The sequence below is a fragment of the Melospiza melodia genome, chromosome 3 (assembly GCF_035770615.1).
Source record: "Melospiza melodia melodia isolate bMelMel2 chromosome 3, bMelMel2.pri, whole genome shotgun sequence".
Taxonomy (NCBI): domain Eukaryota; kingdom Metazoa; phylum Chordata; class Aves; order Passeriformes; family Passerellidae; genus Melospiza; species Melospiza melodia.
Window position 1 is genome coordinate 48,298,652 of NC_086196.1, and position 25,390 is coordinate 48,324,041.

The 25,390-nt window shown below is 36.1% G+C and overlaps 1 protein-coding gene across 3 annotated transcripts in view; it reads left to right on the forward strand.

The window, feature by feature from the left end:
- The window catches only part of SIPA1L2 (signal induced proliferation associated 1 like 2), a 125,553-nt gene that overhangs the window by 50,735 nt on the left and 49,428 nt on the right, over positions 1-25,390 (forward strand). For all 3 annotated transcript variants that reach the window (XM_063151631.1, XM_063151633.1, XM_063151632.1), the window contains exons 3-7: positions 2,072-3,780; positions 9,928-10,061; positions 11,423-11,611; positions 16,357-16,531; positions 20,306-20,409. In XM_063151631.1, the coding sequence (XP_063007701.1) occupies positions 2,316-3,780; positions 9,928-10,061; positions 11,423-11,611; positions 16,357-16,531; positions 20,306-20,409 (2,067 nt within the window). In that variant the 5' untranslated portion in view covers positions 2,072-2,315. The remainder of the gene's footprint in view (positions 1-2,071; positions 3,781-9,927; positions 10,062-11,422; positions 11,612-16,356; positions 16,532-20,305; positions 20,410-25,390) is intronic.

Sequence of the window (25,390 nt, forward strand, 5' to 3'; positions counted from 1 at the left end):
TGCATCCAGCTCTGGGATACCTGGCACAGGAAGGACATGGACCTGTTGAAGTGAGTCCAGAGGAGGCCATGAAGATGATCAGGGGAGTGGAACATCTCTTGTGAGGAAAGACTGTGAGGGAGTTGGGGTTGTTCAGCCTGGAGAAGAGATGGCTCCAAGGAGGCCTAATTCTGGCCTTCCAGTACCTAAAAAGGGCCTACGAGAGAGCTGGAAAGGGACTTCTACAGGGCATGTAGTGGCTGGATGATGATTAACTGTCTTAAACTGAAAGAGACCAGATATTAGGAGGAAATTCTTCATTATTGAGGGTGGTGAGGCACTGCAACAGGTTGTCCAGGGAAGCTGTGGATCTCCCATCCCTGGAAGTGTTCAAGGCCAGGTTGAATGGGGCTCTGAGCAACCTGGTCTAGTGGAAAGTGTACGTGCCAGGGAGTTGGGACTAGATGATCTTTAAGGTCCCTTGAAACCCAAACCATTCTATGATTCTTTGACCACTATTTTTCTTTTTGTATAGTATTTTCATAAGTCAGTGTTTAAAAATCTTACTTACCACTCTTTTTTTTTCAAGTGCTGTTTCTCTGAATATATCAGTTGTTTAAGTAATCTTTTGGACTTCTGTAAGGAACCAATTTAATTGTCTTCATTGGCCAGCAAGGAATTTCTATGGAGTGAAAGTAGGCTGCAGAGATACGTTGTCATTGAAACTGTCAGCAATTCCTACGACTGGTCACATAGAAACCATAGCCATTATGGGAGTGCTGAAAGATAACTTGTGTTTGTTACCTCAATACTGCAGAAGTCTTCTAAAGTTTGCCATATCAAACACAATTTCAGTTGATTTCTGACAAGCAGAAAAAAGTAAGGTGTCACATTTTAATTTATATTATTCCCTTGTCCCTCGTCTCATTCTTCCTCCCCATCCTCCAAGGAATTTTAATAGGAATTAAATATAGGAGAAAAACCACTCATCTTCTGAACTCCTCTTGCTACCTCATCTCGTAATTGAAATCAAGGGAGAATTCGTATTCCAAGCTAATTTAACCTGACTTCTTTTTAGTCTCTGGTAAATGCATATTGTCCTTATTTGCAGCATCTTAAAAGATTGTTATGTTGGCATTTTTGTTCAAGGAATAAAATCTGAAGAAGTACACAGCATTCTGTCTTGTCTGTGGCTTTAATCTGCTTTTATGCAATGGATTAATGGATGGACTGTGCCTGCATATGAATCTTCACAGCATGAGTCATGGACTATTGAAGAGTATTTTTATATCCTGACAGTTCCAATTTTGTAATCAAATTGGGGCTTATCAATAGAGCCTGATATCTTTTCTTATTTACAGAAGAAAAGAGACATGTTCTTTATCACAATAACGGGGTTAATAGTCTGGGTTTCCAACCAGAGGAATATAATATAACAGAAACAACTGTAACTTTTTTACACAGCTAAATAATGGTTTGCACTCCAAAGAAAGGAATGTAAGTAAACCTCCCTTTTGGGAAGAGAGAAGGGGAAGGAAACGAAATACATTAATTCACTGACTTAATCATAGTGGTACAATTACTTATCTTTAAATGTTTTTTAAATGGGGCAAAACACATCTCTCTTTATAAGGTCCTATCTGCTCCATGTATTTTACTTACGTTTTCTACCAGTCTTGCCCCATCACTCCTGTGTGCATTAACCATTTTCAGGAAAGTTTGGAAAAGAGCATCTTAGATATTATGTAAACAAACCCCAGTGATCAGATGGAGAGTAGGCATCTGAGTTGCTGTCAGCATTGCAGGGAATGCAGAGAGAATTGTCTGTGACTATTCTGCTTGTGCATGTACTGGAGAGCCCATGGGAGATGCAGGTTCAAGCTGCTCACATCCTGTGGAATTGTGTGAAAAACTTGGAATTACTACATTTGCTGGGTTTTAAGGAGTCCAAGGATACAAAATAATACAAAGCAAGTCACTTTAGGTCCATCCAGTTTCATGGGGTGTTATGTGTATACAAGAAACAGTGAAAACTTACTGTTATTGAGTATAAACATTTTAACACTTTTTTTTTCCTTTTCCTTATGAACAGATTTAAGAAATTTTTCTGGACTAATACTGAACTGAATGCATCTGAACTGAAGGAAATGTTTTCAGATTGCTCTCCTGATAGAAATTGTGCAAAAATGGTACACTGAGGTCCCTGCCTGCACCTGTGGGAAGACTGTAACAGTATTTTTATATCACAGTTTATTGGCCCATAAAAGACGATATGTAATAACAAATGTAACAGTAAATTTATGCAATAGTAGTGGTTCCCCTCCCACTGACTGGACATGAGTGATCAAAGGTCTTTGCAAGAAGATAAGCACAAGATTAGCAGAACTTCCTCCAAGTTCAGGGAGTCTTCAAGAAGCATGCAATCTGACGATTATTTCGCTAGGAAACTTAAAGCCTTGAACGGTAGCATGGGTCCTCCTGTTCCTTCAAATGCCTCTAGCAAAGCTGAAAATAATCAAACAAATGGTACACCAGCCGTGCCTAAAATGGGTGTTCGAGCAAGGGTATCTGAATGGCCTCCCAAAAAGGATTGTTCTAAGGAGCTGAGTAAAGCTGCTTGGGAAAACAGACCTCCAGCCAGTTATGAAGGTGTTGGCTCCGTACTTCCAAATGGACAAAACGACCAAAGTGATGAACAGCAAGAAGAGCTAGAACTGGAATTTACAGAGGGAAAATATTCAATTGGAGATCTTTTTGTTCATTCACCTCAAAGGGGTCTTCATCCCATAAGGCAAAGGAGCAACAGTGATGTGACAATAAGTGATATTGATGCTGAAGATGTGTTAGACCAAAATGCTGTTAACCCAAATACTGGAGCAGCTCTTCACAGAGAATATGGCAGTACTTCTTCAATTGATAGACAAGGCTTGTCTGGAGAAAATTTTTTTGCAATGCTGAGAGGATACAGAGTGGAAAATTTTGAACATAAAACCCTTGCTCCTTTTGGATTTTCTGAGTTTTTCCACTGTGATCCTACGGTTTCTCCGAGTCTACATGCTGCTGCACAGATTTCCAGGGGAGAATTTGTCAGGATTTCTGGGTTGGATTATATGGATAGTGCCCTACTTATTGGTCGAGACAGGGAGAAATCTTTCAAGAGGAGACTTAAATCAGAAGCAGTAGAAACATCTTTGTTTAGAAAATTGCGAACAGTTAAAAGTGAGCACGAAACTTTTAAGTTTTCATCAGACCTGGATGATAGACTTGACAGAAATGTTCGTTCTTGGAACTGTCAGAAATGTTTTGCACATTATGATGTTCAGAGCGTTTTGTTTAACATAAATGAAGCAATGGCTACCAGAGTAAATGTAGGAAAAAGAAAAAATATCACCACTGGAGCCTCAGCTGCGTCACAGACTCAGATGCCAGCAGGCCAGACTGGAAACTGTGAATCTCCTTTGGGAAGCAAAGAGGACCTCAATTCAAAAGAGAATTTAGATGCTGATGAGGGCGATGGGAAAAGCAATGATTTAGTATTGAGTTGCCCTTACTTCAGGAATGAAACTGGTGGGGAAGGAGATAGACGGATCGCACTTTCTAGGGCAAATTCAGCATCTTTTTCTTCAGGTGAAAGTTGTTCTTTTGAATCCTCTCTGAGTTCCCATTGCACAAATGCTGGTGTTTCAGTACTGGAAGTACCAAGGGAAAACCAGTCCATTCACAGAGAGAAAGTGAAGCGTTACATCATAGAACACATTGATCTTGGAGCATATTATTACCGCAAGTTCTTCTATGGAAAAGGTAAATTTTTCTAATGCAACTGTTCTGAAGTATCCATGTATCAGATTTAAGTTGTTTATTAAAGATTATAGTTTGTTCTCCTTCTTCTTTATGGAGAGACCTAGGTATTCCAGAGAATCTTGAAAGCCCTTATTGAAATCAAGCCTGTTATTTTTGCTCTCTCAGGGCAAATCAGTGGGTTATGTATGGTTGTGCAATAACTGTCTGAGTTCATTAAGTGATTTAATGAATGGTCATATAAAATAGCATGTAAGTTAACTTCTCCAACCCAAACTTTCTTAATAAGCAGGAGGAAAAGATGTCATTTATATCCAGTGAATGCACTGGAAATACTGATACTCAGAGTGGAAATAATTATTTCCTAAAAGACGACTCCAAAAGAGAAAGTTTTATTATTGAGGCTTCTGACTCTCTTCTAGATTCAACTGTCTTCAAGTGTGTCTTGAGGCCTTTCTTATTGTATGCACATTTATTTACTTCTTAAATAGAGACCTTCTGATGTTTAGTTTTTCAGCATAAAGAAGGATGTCTTATGCCCTTCTCCTAGCCTTATAGCCCTTTCTTTTAGGATATGTTCAGTCTGCAAACTGCCAGGATACTCTTGTCAGCATAGTAATTATCTTGGCTTTAACCATTATTCAGATAAACTGTTTCTACTTTGTGATCAACTTTGATAGTCTGCATTTAGTACTGGCTTGTGCAACGTGGATGAAATCCCTGGTTTTGTGGGAGAACTCCAAAATACCTGTCTCTGTCCTTTCTGTATTATGAATTATAGTTAGATCTTGCTTTTACTAAAAGAAAAGAAAAAGTCTGCTTCTTTGTTTAAAAAACTGTTACAGCTCAATTCTTGTTCTTGAAATCATACTTCCTCTGCTTTCTAACTATATCTGAACATCAGGAAATAAGCACGGTGCTGCTGCTCCTTCCTCCTGTAACCCTTTAAAAGGGACTCAAAAGAGGATCCAGTACAGTGCTGGTCACAATACAATAGAAACTGAGAATATATTAGCTGTAAAAAAAATGCTTAAAAGGCAAGGAAGAGAAGAATCTGGATCTGTGATGGAAGAGGAAAAAAAAAGACCCACAACTAAGCAAGGAATGGGCAGTAAATTCACAGGTTCAAAATGGATTCCAAGCTAGACAGGTTGTAAATGATTTAAAAAGTGTTGAGGGAGTCAGAGTGCAAGACGATGAAGTGAAGCTTTTGACAAAAGGGTGGCACATTTTTTGAGGGGCAGAGAGAAGAAAAGATTGGCATTCACATAAATGAAAGGAAGACTGTCAGTAGACAAAGGTGGTGGCAGGATGGGCAGGGGGAAGGGGGAGACAAGAATTAAGCCAGATGAAAGAGGACTTGTTTGTGAAGTGCTTTTATCTTGGATGAGTTACAAGTGCTGAAGTGCGGAACACTTCTGTGAAGAAAAATCTTGTCAGAGAAATTAGAAAAAAGAAAATGCAGATGCATACTCAAAGCCACTTTACATACTATATTATGAACAAACCAAATGACCTTTCTGGAAAATTGATGTGCATGTAATTAGTTTTTGTTAACTTCTGTTCTGAAATAGTATCAGTTTCTCAGAGTTTTGTCCCACATAGTGTAACACTCAGAAACTTGAATGGTTACTAATTGTTCTCTAGGCAGAGTTCTTCAAAAGTAAATATGGTATGACTCATTTAATATCCAGTAATGAATTGTTACCTTCTCACCTTTACAATGATATGAAAGCCATGGCCTGTTCTGCATTATCTTTTTATAAAGCAGTAACAGAGGCTAAATGAGAGAAATCTGTATCGAATGGCTTTTATGATGCAATAAGTCAGGGTGAACAAGCTGATGAAACTAAAATCTTAATTTTTAATATCTGCTCTATTAAGGGATGAAGCACATAGGGAATCATCTCATTAATTCTAATTGAATACAGTTCTCACCTAAGCAAAACTTAGGGTGGACAGAGGAAATAATCCAGACATTTTCCACTGGGCACCAAGATGTCTTGCTGCTGGCCTGAACTTATGTATGGAAAAGAAAAATAGACATTTATGTTCATACTGGGTCTATGTGATGCTCTTCCATGACAGTGTGCTCTCCTAGCTGATTTTTAGATTTAGTTGTGCAGTTTAATTTTGTTAAAATCATTGTGCTAGGATGAAACAACAATTGAGCAAACAATAGTTACTTTTACATACTATCACTGATTTCTGTTGCCTTTAGGAAAATATATATGAAAAAGAAATTGCTTCCTGAACATTTCATTTTGTTCCCAGTTTTATAATTGGCACTTGTCAGAATACTAGTTTTATTTCTGTTTTAAGATGCATGGAAGAAACACCCTGGCATGTGTAGCACTAATTATTCCATTCCCTTTCAAGAAATGTGAGATTTGGGATTCAGTGTTTTCTGAAATGAGTTGTAGTTTTATACTGCATATTTATAAGCTTTGTAACTATTGTTAAAATCAAATCCATTGCAACTGATATAAAATATGTTATATTTATTGAATATATTGTCTCAGTTTTCAGTTGAGAATTGCAAAAGCTAGAATATATTTTTTATCTCATTGTTTTGATTATCATTGATTTGTCCATTTCCCCTTGTACAATTATCCTCATAATTCCTTGAGACTTGTTTATTATTACCATGCTTTTTATTTGAGGGATGCTTGCAATTATTTAATGTTACTGATGCTATCTGCTGATAGGGGATTGAAAAAATGTCCTAAAAGAAAAGTACAGGCTTAGCAAGGTATTGATACTAACTGAGGTTTGTACAACTAAGACTTTTGTGTTAGGAGAAAAATTGACAACTATTCCTCTAAATGAAAAAGTAAAAAATGACAAATATTTTAGCATCTCTCTAGATCTCAGCTAGAAAATAGCACTTATTTTCTTCTTTTCTCCCCTACTGATTCTTTTAAACCGACATAAACACATTTAAATGAGTTTAATGAGTTTGTACTTTTTGAAATTAAAAAAAAGATGTCTTGAATTGAAAATGTTTTCCCCAAATCCCAGTATATCAGTAGCCATGCTATTCAATTTAATTCAGCTTCCTTACTTTTCTTCTCTGTTTTATCTATTTTATTTTTAATGAATATAAATGGTGTGTTTGGGTTTGTGTCTTTCATGTTGTACAAGAAATTTGTAGGTATCTGCACACACTTGTATTTTTTTGCTCAGTAATACTGCAGCCAAGAAATCTAGCAACTGTGTGCAACAATTTACAACTGTGTGCAAGATCTACATCAAAATGGAAAGCTCTAGACTTCTAACTGAGGAGTTTACCTTATGTCAAAGCCTGAATTTCGCAGCTGTGGGGAGCTTTTATGTTATTGGAAATGTTTGATGTCTGAACTTCTCTCTCTCCCTTTCTTTGTGTTCTCTGTAAAGTCCTGTTCCATTTAATAAAATTGCCCATTTAGACTCACAGTTTTAATTTAACACTGGGAAGTCCATAAGGTGTACATTATTTATCCATGCAGGTAGAATTCTCAGACTGGGAAAGGAATGTAGTTGGAGAGCAGGAGCAGATAATTTAATGCCTGCACCTCTTTGATTCCAGGTGTTCCTTCCAAAAAAAGTTGTAATGTGCTGATACTCCTTTTCCTTCCACTAGGAGATGGATTGGAACCACCTACATACATCATAGATAGATTTTTGAAAGACTACTGGAAACTTAATTTAAACTTGATTTGAGAAATAAGACTGTCCTTTATGTAGAGATTATTTCATTCTTTTGCATTAGTTCCGAGAGTATGGGTAACTTCTTATTGAAAGACATTTTGGAAAAAACTTCTTTTCACATTTCTATAAATACATTACTTTAAAAAAAGGACTAAACTAACTAAAAAATGCTAGCAAAATGCTCTTTTTTTAAAATCCGGACAATCTTTAAGGAGAAATTAGTAAATTAATTGTTATCTAAAATATGGGATTATAGTATAAATTGGATTGGAAGACATTTCTGCAGGCCATCTAGTCTAATTCCCTCTTTAAAGTTCCATTGAAATGTAGGTTCTAAATAAGTTGCTCAAAACCTATTTCCCTTTAGCTGTGGCTTTAGGTTTTTTATACTATCTGAGGATGGAGACTTCATAATCTCTCTTGGAGACCTGTTTGTGTTGGATTCCCCCTCTCAGAGGCTGCGTGTTGTGATGGTTGCATCTTGTTCTTTCACTTTGTACCTTCTAGAAGAGTCTGATTCTCCTTTCTCTACAAGCTCCCAGCAGCTCGTGGGATCTAGCAGTTATTTCCACTGTTAATCTGTTCTTCTTCAACTCCACAAGCCCATTTCTTTTAGCCTTTCCTCATCTGTTGTATTCTCCAGCCCTCTAATTGTCTTCATAGTTGTCTGTTGGCCAGGCCCACTCTGTCCAAAACTGGACACAGCTTCTCATGTGCCCTCAAAGGTGCCAAACAGAAAGGCACAATGTTCTCCTGAGCTGCTGCAAGGCTCTTGCCCAGAGTGTGGTTGCCCTCCATCTCTGCTGGGAGGTCCTGCTGGCTGCTGCAGCCTGTGCTCACAGTCCTCTTCCACAGAGGCTCCTGAGGCAGGGGGCTCCCAGCCCGTTGTATGAGCTTGTTCTGTTCTACATGCATTTCTGTGTTGGTCTTCATAAGGCCTTTTTCCAGTCTGTTTTCTTGGATTGTCAAAATGAGAGCTTGTTTTAAACTGTGAGGTTGAAAACTTTAAGTGGTTTAAGAGTTGCTTCACATGCAGCTCAGCTGTCACAGCTCAGCAGTAGCTGCCTCCAGGAGAAGAGGAGAGTGGGAAGTGAAATACAGACACCCTACAGCTGCAGGATTTGTGTGGCTTTGCCCTTACCTGCTTTTGTTAGAACTGCAAGGATTATGCATTTCCATGTCTATGCTGTGCACATATTCCTGATACGTTAAAAGCCTGCTGGTTATTCCCCTTCATCTGTTGCACCCATCTGCAGTCCTAACCTCCAATACATGAACTCTTCTTTCAGAGTTGGTCATGGACAGCAACTTGTTGAGGATGAACTCCATCCCATCATTTAGATAGTGTAAAACTCTATTAAACAATAACACCTCCACCATCAAATTCTGATAAACGTTTTAGTAATTGGCCACTAATGGCAATTTGTATTACTGACCTCAGTCCTTTAAGGTCAACTGTCCAGCTCTTTCTGCCCACCTTATAATTTGCATGTCCAGACCATGTCTTTTCAATTTAGCTACACAGATATACTGTGGGAGACTGTGTGAAAAGCATTGCTAAAGCACAAGTGGGTGACATTAATTGCTCCTTCCTCATCCATAAAGCCAGTCACATCACTGCAGAATACAACTGGATTGGTCATGCATGATTTGCATTCTTTAAATCTATGCAGGCTGTTTCCAAGTATCTTTTTGTCCTTCATGTGCCTGGAAATGTCTTCCCTGAGAATTTGTTCCTTAATCTCCCTGGGAACTAAAATTTGCCGTGGCTGTTCTATGGCTTCCGAGAGCCTCTTGCCCTTTTTTACAGGTGACTGTAGCTACTCACTATGACCTTTCAAAGGTGTTAAGAAGGAGCCTCAGCACAGGTCCTGATTGGTCACATGGAGTTGAGTGTGTCTGTTCTACTTAAATGGTCTCTAATGTGATCTTTCTCTTCAGCTCATAGTGCTTTACTCTGCCAGACTGGACCAGTTGCCTCAAGGATGAATTTAACTATTCATCAAACACTTAAGAGTTACTAGACTCAGTTTTCCCTTGTTGAGACCGAGTTTGCTGCTTGGAATGTAAAGTTGTGAATAAGAATAAATCTTATTTGTTTGAAGACTCCTAGCTTTTATTCAAGATTATATGTAGATATAGTTTCTCCAAACTAGTTTCCTATGGCATGAAACAAAAATATTAATTTTGCAGTAAAAAAGGGGAAAAATATTTCATAATAGCAGCTGTTGCAGTAATTTATATGATATGAGTGACCATTTTGCTCATCAAACTTAGCATTTGTGATTTATGGACTTATTGTACAGTTCAGAAAATCACCAGCTGGTGTATTCACAGACCTCATGGTTCAATTAAAAATGATCTCTTTTTCTTGCTGCAGAAATGTTTTTGGGATTTGATGAAAATTTTCTAGGGGATTCATACTTTACTCTTATCTCTTCATTCATTCCTGTGTAAAAGAGCATCAGAACTATTTTGGAATAGATGAAAATCTTGGACCTGTAGCAGTCAGCATCCGGAGGGAAAAGGTTGAAGATGCTAAGGAGAAAGAAGGATCTCAGTTCAACTATCGTATAGTTTTCAGGACAAGTGAGGTAATGTTCATTCCATAATTCTGCAAAGCAATGGAATAGTTGACTTAGAGCTTAGGATACTAGTTTTTTTTTTGTCTGGGAATACATTACTAACTTCAAAAGTAAATCTCTTAGTGGGAAAGATTCCTGTACCTTTAGTAAATGCAGCTGCTCCTGAGCAAAGTTTTCCTTTTCTGCACCACATAAATTTTTTGTCATTTTGGCTGAGCACCCAAAAAGGAGGTAAGTTGGCTGAAGAGAACTGCAAGGTGCAAGCAAGGGAACAGATGTTAACACAGCTAAAGATAAGTGTGGATCAGGCTGCTTGATGTTATGTTTCTAATGATGGAAATGAAAGATTAGGAAATTTAGGGATAAAGGGAGCTGTAAAATAGGAAAACTAGTATAATGACTTATTTGTACCTTTTCATTTTGTTTAAAAATACTTTCTTAGAAGTTTTTTGTGACATGTTTTTATGTACTTCTATATGGATGATTTGCAGAAGGAGTATTAATATATTTATAAAATAATGGTATTACTTGAAAGAAGAATTTGCTTGTGGTTGTTGTGTGCGAAGTCTCATAACTTCGATTTCAAGCAATTTAATATCTCTTGGTAAAAAATTTCTTTATCACAGCAACTACCTTAGATTTGTATGAAAACATACAATGGTATTATTGTAGCAAACATCTGTAAATTTTTTGGAATCCTTAGAACTACTGATTTTCATTTTGCCTAGGATATAGAGGAGTGTTAGCCAGACCTCCTGATATTACTGGGCTCTTGTGCTTTTGCAAACAGATGTAAAAACAGACATAGATTAGATATAATTTCTGTTTACAGTTTAGGTTTGTTTTTTTCTATAGCCAAAAATGGGGTGTCCATGTATCTTTATGTGGAAAGGTGGTCCAGGTGACCCAGTTCTAAGAAATTACTCTCTTTTTGTCAAATCCAATGAAGATAGAACAGCATAGATAAAATAATAGGTGAATGGGCTGTAGCTTAGCTCACATGTCCAGCCTCACACTTGACTACTGTGTTTGCTAGGGTAGTATGGCAGAATTAACTGGTTTTAGTTTACTGGTGTCTTTAATACTTTCCCCTCCCCCAGAAAGGGAATATTCTTAGCAATTGTAATGAATTGTTAACATGCTTCATTAATTTCTTTAAGCAAAATTGTATTTGTCACTTAGAAATTGAAAGCTTATCTGCTCTTTAAAGTTATTTAATTTTTTTTTACTGGCTAAAAAAATAAATTAAAATGAGGATATTTTTCTTTCCATTTCTTTTTCCCATGCTTTTGCTAAACCTTGAAGTTTTTATCTCTAGGGTTTAGAGTATTATAGCTAAAAATGTTTTGTGTGTTGTACCTTTACTGCAGCTTACTACACTTAGAGGAGCAATTTTAGAAGATGCTATACCATCCACTGCGCGTCATGGCACGGCAAGAGGTCTGCCTCTCAAAGAGGTGCTGGAGTATGTAATACCAGAGCTGAGCATCCAGTGCCTGAGACAGGCTTCCAGCTCACCCAAAGTACCTGAGCAGCTGCTTAAACTGGATGAACAAGGGGTATGTAGCACATGGCCTTCCTTTTAAAGACTATTCCTTAGATAAATAGAAAAAAAAATTAAATATTTTGCAGGGAATGCTAATTAACATGGATCTGTAATGCAAACCATTCCGTTTCTTGGTTTTAGAGAAGCTTGCCTATTTTTCACTGACAAAATGAAGTTTGCTTTTCTAAGCAAATAGTTCTTAAAATACATTTCAGCTGAAGGAAATAAATATTGGTCTATGGAGATTGTCTTTCAATGGCTGAGTGAAAGGTTGTTAAGTTTTAACATCAGTAAGAAGGGATTTTCACAATCTGTATTTGCACTTAAATATGAAAATACATCTAACACATGAATGCACATGAAAATACATCTAACACTAGTAGTATTTTGTGGGGTAAGGAGGCAAAGCATGTTGTGTCTTAAGTCTCTGCATCTAAAATTTATGGTTATTTTTTACAATACAATTTTATAATATGTATTTGTATTTTATGAATTTGCTGTATTCTAACTAGGATAGAATACTTCTATATTCGCAGAACTGAAATTGTGATTGAGACTACTGAATTAAATGCATGGCAATAAAATATTATTTGAATGGCTTAAATTTTGAGAGAAAATGGTAAGGTCTGTTAGGTTCAATAAAAGTGAATATGCTTCATTCAAAGCTAGTAGTTAAATTTATGGTTTCTGAATATTTTGTGAAGGACACACTTGTGATGGTTTTTAAAAAATGTCATTTAAATTGAAGATTTTACTTTCTAGGTGAAAGTTAGTATCTACCAATTGAAGTCCAGTCCAATGATTGAACCAGTTGAATATGATGGTGCTATGGTGAATTTTTTATTGCTGACTCAGTTTCAAATGTAGTGATCGCATCTAATCACTAGTGGTGTCTACCAGAATTCCTTGTGCCTGTAACAATTGCTCGAAACAAAGCATGTGTAGTCAGAGGAACAGAATTGGCTTTTTTTGGATGGATTGTTAAGCTATCTTTAGTACTGTTTACTTAAGCTAATTTTAGTACTTTTGTTCACATTGATGTCTGAGGATGGTGTTGATTTTGCTGAATGTTGTTGTTTTCTTCTGTATTTGTCAGTTTTTCTGGTAAAACAATACAGGGAAATCAGAGGCACTGAATTCTGAATCCAAGAATTCCTGATGTGCTCTTGCTCTCTGCTGTTTGAGCTTCAGAGTGAGTTTAGGTTAATCTAGTAAATAATATTCACTTCAGAGGGGCAATATCTTCAAGGCAGTATGACTGTGTTTGATCTGATTTGAGTATTTCTCAAACTCACTAACAATATTTCCCAAAAAATGGAAATTAAGATTGTCTGTTGAAATGACCAAAGTGATTCTTTAATCATCATCTCCTCATTTGGAGAAGCAGCAGTATATAACACTTTTATTTTGCATGATCAGTTCTGAAGTTCAGTCCTATTATTAAATGGGCTGTCAGCTGAAAATATGTAATATTAATATACCTTATGTGCCACTTACTACAAGGTAATTACTTGAACATAGAAAGCTGTGCAAAGAGCTGGCATGAGATCCATTTTTGGTTTTAATCCTCTTAGGTACTTAATGCATTCCGTTTATTAATCAAGTAAATACAAAAAGAGTTATGCTTGGCAAGTGAAGGTGATGACTGGTGGAAATATCATGAATTTAAAAAGATGAATTATGATCTGGAAGATTAGTACTGTCACCAGAGTGATATGAATTTTGTCTGATGGGGTATTAAATGTTGTCATATTTCCTTAGCCAACTGAAGACTACTTTTATGTTTTGATTTCATTCTCTACCTGTTAGATAATTTTTCTGTGACATCTAATATGGATTATGAAGGAAATATGTGGCTAAATTTTGTCTCTAAAAATGGCAGTAGAAACCAGTTGTAAATTGGATGGTTGACCTAATTTGAATACATTAAGAAATTGCCTTTTCCCAATTTATTCTGCCATATGATACTCATCATTAAATTCAGCTGTATATTTGCAAGAAAAGTCAACATTTTATCTGCTACTGTTGTTTTTTTTAAGCTTTATCCAATTTCCCCCTAGTTTCCTTTTCAATTTCTACTAATGGTTGTTTATTGTATATGGTTTTTGGTTCCCCTAACATCCCTCTAGGGATGTTCACTTCTCTCTGAGCTGTAGGATAAAGTTTAAAAAGGACCAAAGAAATTAAGATTGGTTGCAGTGATATTTAGTGGCAATTGTGCGTCTAATCTCTTGATGTTCCTTGATAGAAAAGAATCTAAAATCTTCAAATGATGGAAGTCAACAAGTTCTTGTTACATGGTAAATAATCTGTGCAAAAATTTGACAGGATGCCAAGATTCAGTAGTGAGTGATTCTGACAAGAGCACAATCATTTTGAGTCACGAAGGACTGATGTGCACCTTCAATACATATCACATACTCAAGCAGCTAAATGGGTTTAGCAGGTTTTTTGTGGTGTCATGTTATTAAATTGTTCTCAGTGTAAAATATAACTAAATGTAAAATTTGTGAGTTGGAAATAATGAAATTGGAACCATGTCTGCAATTATTTTCTCAAAAAAATTTGAACAAGCATGTGGTACCGTTTCGAAACTGGCAAATTTTATCAGTTTTAAATATTCTGATAGTTCTTCATGCAAGTGAAATGTATGACATGAGAAGATCCTGCCAAAGCTCATTGAGTTATTTCCCTTTTAGACACTGACATTCTAAATGTACCTTGATCTTCTGTACAGCCACCATGATCTTGGCTGAGAGTTCTTTTACTCAGATGTTCTGATTTCATAGTTGTGAAGGCTTTAGCACAGAGGCAGGAGATTGAGATTACTGTAAAAGAGCTTGCAGCTTGTTTAGCAATAGTGGTTTTTTTATAGTATTGGCTTTGTTCAGAACTGTATAGTGTTCACAGTACTTGTTTGTCCACAAAGTCAAATCCCAGGATTACTTCATATCTTGGGCTGGTGAGTCTCAGATCATCATTTTCTATGTCTCTTAGCTCAGTGTTTAAACTGTGAGATACTGGATTGTTCTTTAAGATAGGCATATACTTCAATCCTGTTTGGAATATTATGCAGGAATGACTGGCATCCACAGAGTGAAAAAGTGTGACTAGACCAAATATTTTGCCCAGGTGCCTTTTTACTCTTAGTTCTTGTCTCTATTTTTGGTGGCTCAATTTAGCATTTAACTTTACTTGTCAATTCTAGTGTGAAGTCAAGGAAATCAACTTAAATCCCCTGTGGTTTAAGCTAAACTATTGGACACAGGGCTGGTATAAAGGTGACAGTGCGGTCACCATCATTTAAAGTCTTCTGGTATATGTCAAGTAACAGCCCTGCTTCCTGACATCTAATGTTTGTTTGACCAGCTATTTTGCAGTTTCCTTCATGAACTGTTCATGCTAGCTTTCTGCTGAATAAAATAGTCCCCAGTGTGCAGTCTGGAACCTTTTGTTAAATACCTAACTCTCTTTAAAATGGGGATCAAGGAAGCACTTTGGGTAGGGATGGCACCTAATGCCAGTCAAAAGGAAATGACCGGAGTGAACCAGTAGCTCTAAGTTTCATGGGTCTGACTCAGGCAGCTCCTATAGTGCATCCATAACCCAGAACCCCTTTTATCTCGGATGGCCATCCATCTTATAGCTTCTGACTCTCCTGTCTTCTAGGCTGGCCAGGTGAAACCTTATTCCTTATTCCTGTCCTTCGCTCCTAACTGCTCTCTGGTCAAGGGAATTCTGCCGGAGCAGGTTCCCCAAGGGCTCACCCCTACACAAAGCCTTTATTCCCTTAGGACTAAGGGGAAGCAGGCTGTTGTTGTCACCTTTGGTCTGACAGAAACACATCCAGCCTTTGCATAACTTGCATTTTGGACACTAATCCTGAAGTTTGATTAGGAGAGGTCTACAGCTGGAGAGTTGATTTGAGTCATGAATATAGATAAGCGCCTGAAGGGAATCGGGTGTGACTCATGGCCCCTGTCAGTTTGTGAAGCTCTGGAAGGTGTTGGTTAAGAATAATAGGACTAATCCATCCATGTGGACTTTCCTCTTTGTCAGCTTAAGTGTGCATAAAAGCTAAGAGGAAAATGGTCTGCTCAAGAAGTAATGATCTCTCTTTATGCCTAATGTTTTATGGTTTTTGTACTTTATTTTTGAATAGATGTGATTTGTGTAATGTTCCATAACTGAGAATCTCTTTAGCAAAACTATGTGACTGCAATCTAATTTCTTGTTTTAAGTATACTTTTAAAAATGGCATATAGTTTTGAACAGTGCATGATTTTATGGGGAAGGCAAAAGATGACGTAGAAAGGACTGTTCTGAGGGTCTCTTTTAACTGAACTACAGTGAACTTTAAAGGGTAAAAATGAGGGAAGATAAACTCACCTTCTTTTAAAGCTGAGAAAAAAAGACCAATATACAAATATTGCCAATTAAATTTTTCATACCGTAGCATGAAGTAGAGTGTGCTTTTATAGATAACAAAGTGAAAAGTCTTTGTACTGCTTTTATCTGTGTTTGAATAGTGCCAATCCAGTTTTCTTTCAAGAGTTGGAGGGTGTCTTTTGTGGATTTTTTCTTTTTTGTTTTCGTCCTGTGGTGATTTAATTTCCCAAATCAGAACACTTATTTTTTCATTTTCAGATGCCTTCTGTCGGGAGTTATAACAGTGTTATATTTTAATTGTGAATATTTATTCTAGTATTGACTTTGCCTCTGTAAATTTTCCTTATTTTATTTAATTTTTAATTTCAGCTGAGTTTTCAACATAAGATTGGTATCCTTTACTGCAAAGCAGGCCAAAGCACAGAAGAAGAAATGTATAACAACGAGATGGCAGGACCAGCTTTTGAAGAGTTCCTTGATCTACTGGGCCAGAGAGTACGGCTAAAAGGATTCAGTAAATACAGGGCTCAGCTGGATAATAAAAGTAAGTTATGCTTCAAGCTACGGGACAAAGGGTAAAAATCCAGTTGATCTTCTGTAAATTATGTTGTCTTTTCCTGCTCTTGACTTCGGGTTTTGAATAGTAGGGTTATATGGTAAATGAGGAAGATGGAGCATATGGTAATAACATGTATCAAATCTTTTCTGAAAGGTCATTTGCTTTTTCTGTGGCATTAGTAGAACTGAATATCAAAGCAGTTTATTTCATTTGTTTTAATTTAGTTAAAATCATACTACATTAGTAATATTTCCACAGGTACACTTCAACCATCTTATTCTTTCAAAGGCAATAAAATATATGTATTTCAAAATATGGAGTAATTTCCCTTATTTCAGCTGAACATATATACTTGCTTTTACCCAACACACACATGCAGTCAAGTTTTCTGGTTTCTCAAACATGCACAGTAAGCATGCCCTCATTTGTCAGCTGATAATTTTTAATCTACCTCAGTGCTGGGTTAGTACTGTCATTTCCCCAGGTATTTCCAGTTCCTTAAGTGCAGTAGTATAAAAATTTAATTGTACAAATTGGTTGGATTTTACAGCAAAATAGGAAGTGAAGTATTGCTGTTTAAAAAAGCCAATGAGATGTTAAGACTCTTCCTTATTAGTACTGTTTTTGCTGCCCTTAAATTTAACTTAAATTAATTCTTAGTTTAATGATGTTTTAGCAGAATTTTGATGGCTGATCATATGAGCTGTAATCTAAGGATGTCTAGTTATTCATCTACTTCATTTTAACATAGTGTCAACCTAGTGTAAGCACCACATTTATTTCCAATAATGTGATTGCCTTTTTCCTTAAATCTGTGCTTGTTTCCCTTTAATAATTTGAGCTAGAGACTATTGCATCCTAATTTAGAGACTATTGCATCCTATTTCAGTACAGAAAAATAACAAATCATTTTTCAAATTGATTTGTGGAAATACATATTAACATGCTGTTATATGTATATGCTGTCATATGCTGTCATATCAGACTTCTGGAATACATTTATAAATAGGAATGAAAAATTAAAAGGAATAAGGGATGTTTCGGTTTGCTTTTCTTTTCCCCAAGCAGAATGTGACTGAATATCACCTAGTAAGTTGTACATATGAAAACAAATGCTGATCTGTCAGCAAATTCAGTTTCTATATTTGCTGTGCTTCTGTATGAACTTACATTGCTGATCAGCATTGTGTATGTATCAGTCAGTAACGTGATTTTAATGTTTTACAAAGTCTCTGTGCCATTAACTATATTGTCCTGTCATAGTGTGTCCTCATCGTTTGCAACAGGCAAAATGGAATTAAGAATTCAAAAAGATACAGTCTTTAGTATTATATTAAATGCAAAGTACATTAAGTATCACTTAATGTATCACATTAGTATCACATTTAAGTATCATATTTTTGTTATATTTAACAATGCAATAAGTATTACTGTGTGTCATATTTAGACTTACATGTTGTTCTGACTGCCTGTAGGTTCAGAGGGTTGTGATAATGTAGTCTCTGGGAGCTATATTTTTGGTAGACACAATGTTTCAGTAAAAAATCTTGCTTAGTTCTTGTAGGAGTAAAATTTATTAAGTTTTTATATTCTCGAATGCTTGATGAGCTGTGAGGTTTTTCTCTAAAAAGTTCTCTTTTTAGAATTTATTTATTTTAAACAAGTGTTTATTTAATATTTGGATAGGTAATTAGTCCATTTCTTATGTAACAGAGAAAGTAGAATGTTTTGATGGGTTGCCCTGTCTGCCAAATAAGCCCCCACCTCTTGTGTGCTCACCCACCCTCCAGTTTGTGAGTCGAGATTGAGTTCAATGAGTGAAGGGAAGAAAGGAAAAAAAAACACCTGCAAAAAAAACCTCCCAAACAAACAAAAACTCCAAAACAAACAACAACAACAAAAACACCCAATCAACAATGAGAGTACAACCCACCACTACATCCATCAGGCAACAATACAACTGATGCAAAGGCAGTCACTTGCCTCCTGCCATTAGCTGACTGATGCCCAGCCATTCTCTGAGCAACATCTACCATGAAAAAACTCTCCCTGCTCCAGTTTTTCCTGCAGAACATGACTTTACAGGGCATGGGATATGTTTTTGGTCCATTTGATGGGCTGTGTCCTTCCAAGCCCGTGGCCAGCCCAGCACATTTCCCAGGACAGGGGCAGTGTGGGGGCAGAGCTGGCGCTGTGCAGGCACTGTGAGCCAAAGCTGAATCATCGGTGTGTTACCAGCACTGCCCTGGTCACACAGACAGCACACAGCACCACGTGGGCTGCCATGAAGAATTATAGCTGCATCCAAGCCAGGCCCAGTGCAAGTGTTCAGAACATATGGAATGTATTAACTATAAATTCTCTTCTGCCCTTCTTTAGTGCAGTTTTAGTGGCATGCAGTTCCAAACCCCAAGATAAAGAAATAAGAAAATTAAATGAAATTTTACTAATTCAATACTATATAATTTGTCTAGTATGTGTTTTAAAACATACCAGTCTACTGGAAATAAGATAAAATGTTTTATTGTTGGAACGTATTTTCTCGTTCTATGTCTTCAAAACTGGCTCTCTAAAATGCCACTGAAAGGTTATAATGGAATTGGATTTTTAGCTAAGATTTTGAAATCGAAGAATGCAATAAGGTTTCTTTCTTTTAGCAACACTTAAGTAACAAACTTCAGTTGAAATGATGCTTTTTATTTCTTATGCAACTGTAATCTGTGTTTAATAAATGAAGTTAATTTAATTATCATACAGATATAACTGATACACCCAGCACACTCACAAATTTATGCGCTCCTAATTGTATACACACAAATATTTTTAGATTTAGGGCTGCACATAAAGAAGTGTATATTGATATACTTTTAACTGGAGAACTAACATGGCTAATTGATTTTTTGATTTTTTTTTTTGGAATATAGTTATACTCTTCAGAACTGATCAAAACTCTGAAACCTTAAACAGCATGTTAAAGAGTGTACTGGAGAATATTTATTGCTACAGATAACATAAAATTATGCTAAAAAATAAATGAACGTGGAAAAAGACAAGAAAAATTGGCAGTTGTCTTCACTCAGTAGGGTGTTCAGTAGAGTTAAACCTTAAACTTTTTTAAAGTTCATTGTGCTTACTTTAATAGTCTGTACAAATTGAAGAATAGGAATAAAAAAGATTAACTTATGACTACAGTATAAAACTCATTTACTGTAAACATCACAAAATGCTAACTATTAAGAAACTTTCTAAATAAAAGAAAGTGTTAAGTCATATAATATATTACATTTATTTAAATAATTTTCAAATATATGTAGTATGCACATGTTTATGTTTTAAAAATGCCTGATCTGCAACATGTGTCTTAATGTTAGGTTTGAAGTAGCCAGTTCACTTTTGATAAAGTATGGGTTTAGTCAATTGTCCTTATTATTGTTTAAGTAACGAAAATACATGTTATATAAAACTACACTGAAGTAGTGTAGTGTTTTGTTTTTATTGTGAAATGCCAATATATTTAAAATTAGTTTATTTAGGTCTCAGAGACAGCAAACTCTTTGGGTTTTTTCCTGCAGGACCCCTCTATGTCACAATACAGAAATAAAGACTAGATTCTTAGATGATGGAAACTGGTTTTGTTCAATTGTAAAAAATATAGGAGTTGTTTAAATAGATTTAAATCACAGCATGCAGAGTGGTGTCCTAAAAATTAATATGAATATTCTAATTTACTGACCTTCTTGCGATTAAATTAATTTTCAGCTGATTCAACAGGAACTCATTCCCTCTATACTACCTATAAAGATTATGAATTAATGTTTCATGTATCAACAATGCTTCCCTACATGCCCAGTAACAGGCAACAGGTATGTCTCTTTAGCTTTTTATTGTATTTTACATTATAAGTGTTTCACATTGAGTGCTGGGGTTTTTGATTAGTTTTGGTTGAAAATGGAATTGTTTTAAAAGAAATATGATCAATTATATTTATTCTCTTGAAATAGTGTAAGACGTTAGAAATCTTGTAAGAGTTTATTCTGTATAATTCAGGAACTTATCCCATGTACCCTACTTCATTATATTATTAAAAGGCAATATTGCCTCTCGTGAATATGTTATTTTTTGGTTTAGACTGAATTCACATCTTATGTATGTTTTAAACATTGAATGGAATGAATCAGGAAAATAGTCTTATGGTTAAAATATGCATGTAATAAGATTTTTAAAACTATTCCACTTAATCCTTGTATTACAGATCTTGAAATGTTTATTAATGTGTGAGCTTAGTAATAGTTTTAAACGTATCCTTCGAGGTGTCTGTGAAAACAGAAAATTGCAATGTATTTGTCTTATTTCTAGAGAATTCCCTTTGCTTATGCAATAATTCAGAATGCTTTCAAAGCATTAAGGATGGCTAAAAACCAGCACAGCATCCAAAGTGTGCAGTGCACCAGTAAGGTTACTCTGTCTTGCCTGTCTAAGATATTTCTTGTGACTTAATTAAAATGTACAAGCACATTTGGTATAATATATCAGTATTAATGCCTAATAGAAAAGCACTGGAATTGCTCATAGATCAGACTGATGGTAGTTTGTAACTTTCTGTGCTACTACTCTATGTTCCTCCAGGTATGCAGAAGTAAGTGTTGATTTATGCAGTTAGTTTTGGGATATTCTCACCTTGCCATGCAAGGTACAATCATCTCAGCCATTGTGGAAGGTTGTCATGAAATAAGGATGCTGTCTCACTTTGGTTTTGAACAGCTCACAAAAGATGCTTACTGATTGATTGTTGAACCATATGGGAGTTGAATCTTTCATGTCTGTCCTATCAATAGGTCTTGTGTGAGCAAAGAGATATGTCAAGGCAGCAAGAAAAGGATAAAAGTGCTGAAATTCTTCAGAAGGGATAAATAAAAATAACAATGGAAGGAAGTATATCGTGTCATGTATTGAAATAATCTGTGCATAGAGCTCTGAACAGTTTGAAAAGCTGTTTCAAGTGAACAGTTAAGACATTACACTTAGTATTTAGATGTGGTTTAAAGGAACTAAATTAGGAATCAAAAGAAAAACTTTTCACCATATGAATAACACAAAGTTTAGATGACTCACTTCCTAAAATGTGTGGCTTTTAGGAGACAGAGTGTTCATCATACACTCAACTGTGACATAGCTAGTAATCAAGGGATTGGATCTTCATTACTGATTTCAGATTGTTCTGCTTCTCTAAACTTCCAGTTGCATCTTATTACCAAACAGGGTTAATTTGGTAAACGCATCAGGAGTTGTTCTGTCTGTAATCAGTCTAACAATCTTTGACTGGAAATGCATGTTAAATAGGGAAAACTGTATCCTACTAAGACGATATAGTACACTGAATGAGCTTGCCTTAAAAGAAAAAAATTGATATTTTTGTAGCAAATCACAGGCACTGACAGTAAATATGGCCTTACTTGGAGTTTAGTACTTTTGTTGTCTTTCATGAATTTTCCTTGTTTGTGAGAACAAAGGATATCCTCTTGCCATGATCCACTTATTTTCATAGTTTTTTGCTGTTTGTCTGTCAGCTTCACTGCTGTGTTGCTCAGCCACCCCCTGTTACTGTCCTTTCACTTCTTCCTGTGCCTTCCTTTCATTCTTATAATTTCCTTATATGTCTTTCTTTCTAGTCAGGTGCTGATTCTTGTGTACAGGAAAACCTTTCAGTTTTAACTCCATGGTTTTCCCTAGCAACTAGCTCTCCTTTCCACAGTGTTTTAGTAAGCTCTCATCATTGTCTCTTTAAAAGGTTCAGTATTTAGCAGAAGCACTGTGTTGTTATTCATGGTTTTCTTGGGATCAAAATAATGTGGCAGTTTTCCAAGTTCAAGCAGTATGCCTATCTGAAGACCCACCACATTATTTTTCAGGTGATGAGATCTATCTAGTGTTTGCACAGCATGTACACTGTCTTAATGAAATGTGACAAGTGCACCCAAATTACTAGAATTTAGCCAGCCTTAATGTGCAAAACAGATTTATAATAACTGTTTATTTTTTTCTCTTACTGTTTAGCTCCAAAATACATAATGAAGTCTCTTCAGGGTTTGGCTCACTGCATACCCAAGTAAGGGGAAGTTAGAGATCGCAGTAAATTTCCTGTTAGGTTATGTTAGGAATGAAGCCCCCATTCAATAGTTATTTTCTACTAGCATATAATGAATGTACTGGCTGAGGTTGTTGCATCCTTTCCCCATGTCCCTTGTTTGGTAATGACTGGGCAAGGTATTCAGTCCCTCCTAATCCACGATGGTGACCTTCAGTGAGCAAGCACTGAGCATTGCTTGTGCTCCAAATACCTGTGAGCCAAAAAATAGGCCGCACCAGAACTGTTTGTTGCTTCTTCCAGGATATAACTACGCCCTGCTTGGTCCCTGATCAGGACATCCCTCTAGTTTTAGAACCAGCAGGAGATCCAAAGAGCAAGGTAATTTTTATTTTGGCTGCAACGTAGGCTGGGAATTTTCAAGTCAGCTGCTCCTTCCCTAGGACGGAGAAGACAACCAGCCCTGGTATGGCCAGTTCCTTTTCCTTTACTGGCCTTTTCTTCAAAGCAGTTCAAGGCTTTCCCCTTTAAACTTTACCTTTGCTATGTTCCTTTCCAAATCATTCCCTTGCAAGTTTCCCACTCACACATTTGCAATCTGCTTGTGTTCACATGGTCAGGCTCGATTAATCCAAATCTGTTCAAATAATAAGTTTTCACCTGGTTTTATGAAAACTTGAAAATTAAACAGATATGCAATTATGAAATAAGCTTGTTGCGTTTAACTACTGTTAAAATAGTTAGGGAACAATACCTGTGGTTATACCAAACTCAGTTGATCAGAGCTGTTGAAAGAGCTTTTGCCATTCATTTCTGGTTTTGGTACTGGCTAAGAAACCAAATTGAAAATAAAACTTTTGAAACCACTTATTTTAGAAATGTGCTAAAATAAGTTTGGAGATTTTCTTATTTGACTCTTAACACTTCATAATTTAATTGAATGAAGAGTATATTTCACTGCTATTTCAACAAGAATTCCTTGTTGTTTTGCAGTTTGACAAAGCAATTAATCCTACTGAAGTGGGTAGATTTTTAAGGCCGAGCACAAGCTGTTAATATGTAAAGTTTTAAGACAGTTTTTTCCTCCAGAGATGCATATCTGAAAATTAAGAATTGAGTCATTAAAATCTGAGAATAAATATAATAACTATTATTTAGTGGAAATAACTTTAATCTAATGGATTCTGCTTTTCTAACATATTTTCCTGACTGGAGTCCCCTTTTTGTGTCTTATATTCTTACATAACACTTCACTGATTTCCTTGTGGCTGCCTATCATACTTGATTAGGTTTATTTTCAAATTCTAACATGACAATGACGGCTCCTTTACTGCAAGTAATTCTCTGTAATCTCTGCCCCCAGTTGAGAGTTCCTGTCAACATCAATGCTCAAGACTGGCATGAGATTCTTTAGAGTATGTTAGAAAGGCAGATTAAAAAAAATTTTTACAACATCCAAAACCCCCCAAAACCTGAGCAGACCTCAAAATGGGAGAGGAAGGGGAAACTGAGAACCTGAAAAGACCACCCAAACAACCTAGGAAGCAAAAATTGGGAGAAAAATCTAGGCTATAGAATGGAAACTAGAAAAGGCTTTCTTATAGATCATTTTGTTGAGTTCTGGTTTCCTTCAATTCCTTTTTCATTTTCAGTATGCTGTCCTTATCTCCCATTTCCCAGAGAGGTATGTGTTCCCTCCTTCTTCTCCATTCAATACTTTATTCTTTTCCTGTTCCTTTATCCTATCCAGAGCACTTCTTTCCATGTTCCAGATCACCCCAATTTAATTCTCCCCACTTTAGAAGTTCTTTGCATTATGATCCTCTGTGCACAGCCACAACTGTGCTTTGCCTTTTGCATTGTGTTGAAGTTGACTGACCACTTGTGCATGACAACTATTTATAAGTGTTACACTGGTTTTATTTATATACTGAAGAAGTCACTAAGATCTCTACAGTCTTGGTAAGGTTCTTAAAAATAATGACCTGTCTTCCTATTTCTTTTTTTGTGCTTTGTAGAGGTTTCCACTCTTGAAAAATATCCTAGGGGTAGGATATGGGCACTGTCATACTTTTACAAAGTCTTAGCTAGTAAAATTTCAAACGTTTCTAAAACTTACCTTCAATTAAGTGAATGCTGTTCTTGCTTATGCTATGTATGATGGCAAGCAGAACCTCCTAAAGGGGTCTACAAAAGCAGAAAATATTCTTGCAAGCAGTGATTACCTTGAAAAATAAATATACCTTTAAAGAGGATTGCATCCTATTTTTATAATTTACTCCATGGAAATGTATAGGCATGAACCACTGTAGCAAGAACAAGTAATTGGGCACTTAGTGATACAACAAGGGCAGAAATGAATCACCTTGTACCTCCTAATTGGAAGGTTGCTTACAAATTCAACGGAGTTGTAAATTCCAACTTGTGTGATAGTAATAACTTCTAAATGTTAACTTGTGCTGCCCTACTATGATCTAATTGTGTGGCTCACTAGATGAGCAAATTAAAGTATATCTGTCACACTAAGTTCTGTGATCAGTTCCTCAAAGTGTACTTCTGTGTGCAACAGTCTGTGCATCTTAAATGGCTCAAATAATCATTTTAGTCTTAAAAACCTGAGAACTTGACTGAGCCACACAACAAATATTGTTTTCTGTTCTTATGTCTGCTTTCAAGTTTCATAAGAAGTCTTATTTCTTTATCTGTATTTGGGATTTTGATTATGTTTAAAATAATATAGATGTACTTAGTGCTTTAAA